General features: G+C 38.2%; 1 protein-coding gene across 1 annotated transcript; it reads left to right on the top strand.

Moving 5' to 3' along the window:
• The first annotated feature begins 1,073 nt into the window (after positions 1-1,073).
• LOC149945572 (uncharacterized) lies at positions 1,074-2,230 on the top strand. Its single transcript, XM_090176609.1, has 3 exons — positions 1,074-1,859; positions 1,917-2,079; positions 2,184-2,230. Exons 1-3 carry the CDS (start codon positions 1,074-1,076, stop codon positions 2,228-2,230), a joined length of 996 nt encoding a protein of 331 aa, XP_090032735.1.
• Positions 2,231-5,992: the final 3,762 nt, after the last annotated feature.

The following is a 5,992-nucleotide window of genomic DNA, read 5'->3' as shown; positions in this document are numbered from 1 at the left end:
ATTAACTTCATGATTTAAGTAATGATTAATTGTTTGTTTATAAGGTTTCGCTACTACCTCAACATTATGCATACTGCTCAAACTTTCACCTTCGTACGTACTACGGCTTCGGGGTTGTAATACTGATATATCCTCATTTTTTACGTTACCTTCCAGCGTGCTAATGGGACTTTCAAAAGCATGAGTATCACTTTGGGCTTGTAATACTGCACTATCTTTGTCGATTTCATTTTCAGTATATCTAATTGGAATAGCATTCCTCAGCAATATACGCGGTTTACGAAGGGAAAACTATGGGTGGTACCATTGCCTCAAAATAGTTTTTACAAGCGCTATCTGTCGCATGAATTATGAACTATTTTACTGATTTTTGTCGCACTCTACCTTTTAAAATAACAAATATTACAACTCTTTACCAAACTCGCCTGATATCGAATGTTCGCGTGTTGTTGTTTTAAAGTATATTTAAAGTTTATTTTGATAATATAATAATAATGACAGGTTGGGGTAGAACCTGTGCAGTACTCGGGTGTAAAAGTAGCGATCGAGATTTAAGGGAGTGGAAGTAAGAAATTTGTCAAAAACATTCTGAGCCTAACAAAGGCCTAACATTGTACCATAGAAATTGCCCCTGCCTGGTTCCATTTTTACTACATATATTCCCCAAAAATGAAACGTTAAGAAGACAATGGTGTGAAGCTCTTGAGAGACTAGATTATACTCCAGGAAAAGCTGCTGTTGTAAGTATTTTGTAGTTATCTAGTTATTGAATATCTCTCTTAGTAACCTCTGAGTGATATATAAGTTTACATTTCACCGAGAGAAAACCCAGCAAGAATCATCCGGTTCCAACGGTTGACCTGGATCTTGAATGGATACCAAACCGCAAGCTTAATAGATCATTGAATTCAAACACTAGTGATGATAGTATTTCATCAAAACGGTCATGTAGTGAAGATTACCTTAACAATTCCAGTGTAATTAATACATCATCTTCATCTGGATATTCCATATTTGAAATATCCAACTCCACATCTTTTGGATCAGCGTTGGAAAATGAAAGCTTCAGTGTGATGGATAAGTCATTAACCAACGAGGAACACCAAATGTGCAGATGCTCCAAAATTGCTATGGTTACTGTTGGAACTCAGTATGAAAAACAAATAGAAACCGCCAATAGTGAAACACAATGGGAAGATTTTACGTTGAAAGATTATGCCTATAATTCTATTCAACCTCTCTTTAGATCAGTGTCCAGTTATAGTATCTCAACTCAGGTTGAAATGCATGACTATCATCATCGTGTTTCTAACAAGGATTGTAAGTTTTATACTGGTCTGGATTTGGATTGCTTTGGAAAACTTGTTAAAGTCTTGGATAAAACATCGAAACCGCCTTGTTCAATGGAAGAAGAAAATCAAATATTTTTGGTGCTAATGAAATTAAGGATGAATCTACTCTTTCAAGACTTAGGTCGAAGGTTTCACATTTCGGGTTCTCTTGCTGGTAGAATATTCAATTTCTGGTTGGATGTCATGTACCAAAAACTATATGGTTTGATATGTTGGTTACCCAGAGAAAGTATTTATAGTACTACACCGAATACCTTCAAAGTTAATTATCCGCTGACCACTTGCATAGTAGATTGCACAGAAGTATTTGTACAACCGCCCAGAAAACTTCGACGAAGAGCCTTAACTTATAGCAATTACAAGAGTCATAACACATTGAAGACATTCATTGCGATAGCACCAAATGGATTTTTCATGTTAATCTCTCGTTGCTATGGAGGGAAAAACAGTGACAAATTTATCACACGAGACTGCGGGTTTTATAAATATTTACTGCCTGGTGATGAGGTACAGAACCATATTATTAGCTTTTATATTTCGGTATATTTATAAATATATTTGTAGGTTATGGCTGACCGTGGCTTTACAATAGTGGTGGACTTACAATTCCTTCAAGTAAAGCTTAATATTCCAGCCTTTACTCGAGGTAAAGATCAGTTAGAAGAGGAAGATGTCACTGAGACCAGAAGAATTGCAACAGTGAGAATCGAGGTTGAAAGGGTGATTGGTAAATTGAAACGTTACCGAATATAGCAAGGAATTTTGCCATTATAATTTTCTCAAAACATGGATAAAATTTTAAACGGGTGTGCTACGTTATGTAATTTGCAGGCAAGTATTGCTGGCAAAAATGCACATTGTTCATTGTTAGGGAATAAAAGCAACATTTTAGGTTAAAAACTTAATTTAATACTTCAATGGTACCAAAATTAAATTTGTACTTCGTGGCAATCATTAAAATTTGTACCTTTAGCAATCACAGTTCCCACTTTTATAAGCAATTGTTTTTGTAAATAGGAACTTACACACGGCAATTTTAACTTTTTCGCGCTAAATGCATCCACCATAAATGGTAACGTATGACTGGCATATACATTTCTCATCTTTTTAATATATCTTCCATGTACTTTTCATTGAATGAGATTTGCAATTGAATTTTGATTTGACTAGTAAATACATAGAAATAACAGAGAGCTCTGTTTGTAGAAAAAAGTTGAATTTGTAATTGCAAGTAGTAACCATTTTTTCCATATTCGTGTAAATAATATTTCCCTGTTTTATCCAATCTAATATCGTACTTATGACTTTTAATTAAAGATTCTAGGTCTTGTGATACTGAAAATTTAATTTCTAAAATTTTATGAAGACCAATGAGGCCATCCGGGCTCGCACTTAACCAGGGTTCTGATTTTGAAATGACCGTTCCCACTTGTTTTACTAGAAGATTATTTTCATCGCTAAAAATATTTCTTGCCACAGGCTCCATCATAGTTCCATGACGAGTAGCACTATTTCCCTTAAATTTTGTGAAAACATGGTTTTTTATAAAATTTGCGGTTGATGTCGTTATTTTCTTTGGAATTCCTTTTGCCGTTGAACCAGAGATGCGTATTTGCCTTGTTTCGGCCCACAATTGACTCCCTCCTTGGCTTAAAGTTTCTTAGAATTGATCAATATTGCTGTCACCAATTTCGATAAATCTTTTAAAGATACTTTGACAAACTAAGCATTTCAAAGATTCGGAAGTAAGGGGTTGGTCAGATTGAATATCATGGCAACCGTGAATGATGGTACGTGTGTTTGAGCAATTTGGCCTTTTCGACGGACGGAGTATGTTGGTTGGGACTGGTTTATCAATAATTTTAGTAGTCAAAGCATCGTTAATAATGGACCCTGGTAGAGAAACTAATTGTGCCAAATCCGAATTTAAAAAATACTTACGAAGCAAATCATGAGTGTAAAATTGTTGAGCAATCTTGCGCTCTTTAAGTTCCAATGGTTCTCACCGTCAGTGCATGATGGACCTTTTCCTACCTCAGAAATTCAAAATTATACTTTAAACATCAGTGCAGTTACGTGGCTGCAGACCCGGGCTTTACCAGCCATACACGTACAAGATGCTGTTATTAAGGTTTTGAAACGAACTAGGCATGATGTTCTTTCTTTGTTAACTTTCGAGATGGGGTCACATCTCCTTTTAAAACTACTAAATTGTCAGCAACTTTCGCCAGCCTCAATTTTCCAACCCACACACTTTCCAAGTAGTTACTGTTGTATAGTTCAAGTATGATTTAGTTTCTTGCTCATAGGTAGCGCCTATAGAGTGATTAAAATATGTACGACGACGAGGCAGGTAGCGGTAAGAAACTCGGTTGTATTAGCTAGTCATCGTGCGAGTTGCACGATGTAAATATAACTTCCATACACCATCAAGTTGGATTCGAATGCCACACCTTCTGCACTACGTGCGCCGCGCAGAATACCTCTTCCGTTAATGCAACAAACGAAAGAGAAGTTAGATCGCATGGTAGATGACGGAGTAATCACCCCATAACAGAACCAACTGATTTTTGCGCACCAATGGTTATTGTCTCAAAACCTAATAAAGATTTCAAGGGGACACATGAAAACAAGAACGGTGTTAACGTGCCTCCGTTACAGTTGAAGAAGGGAATTCGAATTTGTGTCGATTTGACATACCTTAATCAATTCCTCAAAAGGGAACGCTTTCAGGTTCCATCCGTAGACCATACTTTAGGCCAACTGGCCGGAGCAAAGTATTTCACGAAACTTGATGCCAACAGCGGATACTGGCAAGTACCATTGGACTCCAAATCGGCTAAACTAACAACATTCATCACGCCATTTGGACGATACTATTTTAACCGTATGCCATTTGGTCTCAATTCTGCGTCCGAGCATTTTCAAAGGAAAATTAGCACTTGCATCGAAGGCATTGATGGAACGGTAAACTTAAGGGATGATATATTGGTGTGGGGTCAAACCAAAGCAGAACACGACGAGAGATTGAGAAAGGTATTACAACGCGTATCAGATGCTGGAATCACGCTTAATAGATCGAAATGCCAATTCTCCGTCGTAAAGTTTTTGGGCCACATAATTGTCGAAAAAGGGATATATCCTGATGAAGCTAAAATTGAAGCCATCACCAAGCTACCTCAACCTACGAATGTCACTGAATTAAAACGTTTCTTGGGAATGGTAAACTTCTTAGCAGAGTTTGTACCAAACATGTCCGATGTACTCAAGCCGTTAAATGGGCTACTAAGTACAAAAATGAATGGATGTTTGAACGACCACAGATAGGCGCGTTTCTCAAAATAAAGACTATTTAACAAGTCACCCAGTCTTAGCAGTATATGATCCCAAGTGGCGCACGGTTATCTCTGCCGATTCATCGTCGTTTGGGATCGGGGCAGTTTTAAGTCAAGTCCATGAAGATGATCAACGAAGAGTCGTAGCCTACGCGTCTAAAACATTATCGGAAGCCGAAAAGCGCTAAGCGCAAATCGAGAAAGAAGCCACAGCTTTGGCATGGGCTTGTAACCGATTTAAAGACTATATCATTGGAATCAACGTAGAGCTAGAAACAGACCATAAACCCCTAGTGGCTGTGTTGCAAACAAAGCAATTGGACGACTTATCCCCGCGCCTGCAACGAATAAGATTACGGATGATGAGATACGACTATTTTATCTCGTATGTTCCTGGACGAGATCTTTACGCGGCTGATGCCTTATCACGCAGTCCGTTACTTGACGGAGAAGACGATCACGAGCTAGAAGATGAAATTTCAGCTCATGTTCAGCTAATTGTGACGTCTTTACCAGCTACGGATACTCGTTTGGCGGAAATTTGGGAGACACAAAAGCAAGACTCAGTTTTTACGAAACTACATCGTTATATTCGTGATGGATGGCCGTCTAAAAACCAGGTCGCTGTGGAATGCCAAAACTACTTTCCTTACAGGAATGAACTGACGATACAGAATGGTCTAATTATGAAAGGTCCTCGACTTTTAATCCCTGTGAAAGCTCGTGATGCAGTGCTAGACCAAATTCATCAGGGACATAAAGGAATCGTCAAATGTAGAGCCAGAGCGAAATCCGCAGTTTGGTGGCCTGGTTTGTCCCGGGCTATCGAAGAAAAAGTAAAGCGATGCTTAGCTTGCATTAAAGAATCGAATAACAGAAATGAGCCATTGATTACTTCAGAATTTCCTGAGCGTCCTTGGCAGACCGTCGCCATGGATTTATTCTATTTAGACAAACTGTGGTATATCGTAGTCACAGACTACTACTCTCGATATTTTGAAATCCGTCCCTTAAATGATCTAAAAACTGATGCAGTAATCACTCGAGTAAAATCGATATTTGCGACACACGGTATTCCAGTAACAGTCAAATCGGACAACGGACCTCAGTTCGATCCAACCCTAACTTCTGAATTTAGACGATTTGCGAGGGAAAATGGTTTTCAACACATAACGTCTAGTCCCAGATTTCCCCAAAGTAACAGTTTCGTAGAAGCCGCAGTGAAAGTTGTTAAGAAGCAACTAAAGAAATCTGAAGACGCATACTAAGCTTTATTAGCCTACCGAACAACACCTCTTAATGGGT

This window comes from Leiobunum rupestre, chromosome 5 (assembly GCF_980474605.1).
Source record: "Leiobunum rupestre chromosome 5, qqLeiRupe1.1.hap1, whole genome shotgun sequence".
In the NCBI taxonomy this organism is placed as follows: Eukaryota; Metazoa; Arthropoda; class Arachnida; order Opiliones; family Sclerosomatidae; genus Leiobunum; species Leiobunum rupestre.
The sequence above is the reverse complement of the archived record's forward strand: the minus strand, read 5'-3'. Positions and strand labels throughout refer to the sequence as shown.

Coding starts and splice junctions, on each gene's coding strand:
- LOC149945572 (XM_090176609.1), top strand. CDS start 1,074: ATGGATAAGTCATTAACCAACGAGGAACACCAAATGTGCAGATGCTCC. Junction 1,860..1,916: donor ATTTACTGCCTGGTGATGAG/GTACAGAACCAT, acceptor ATATATTTGTAG/GTTATGGCTGACCGTGGCTT. Junction 2,080..2,183: donor CGAGGTTGAAAGGGTGATTG/GTAAATTGAAAC, acceptor TGTAATTTGCAG/GCAAGTATTGCTGGCAAAAA.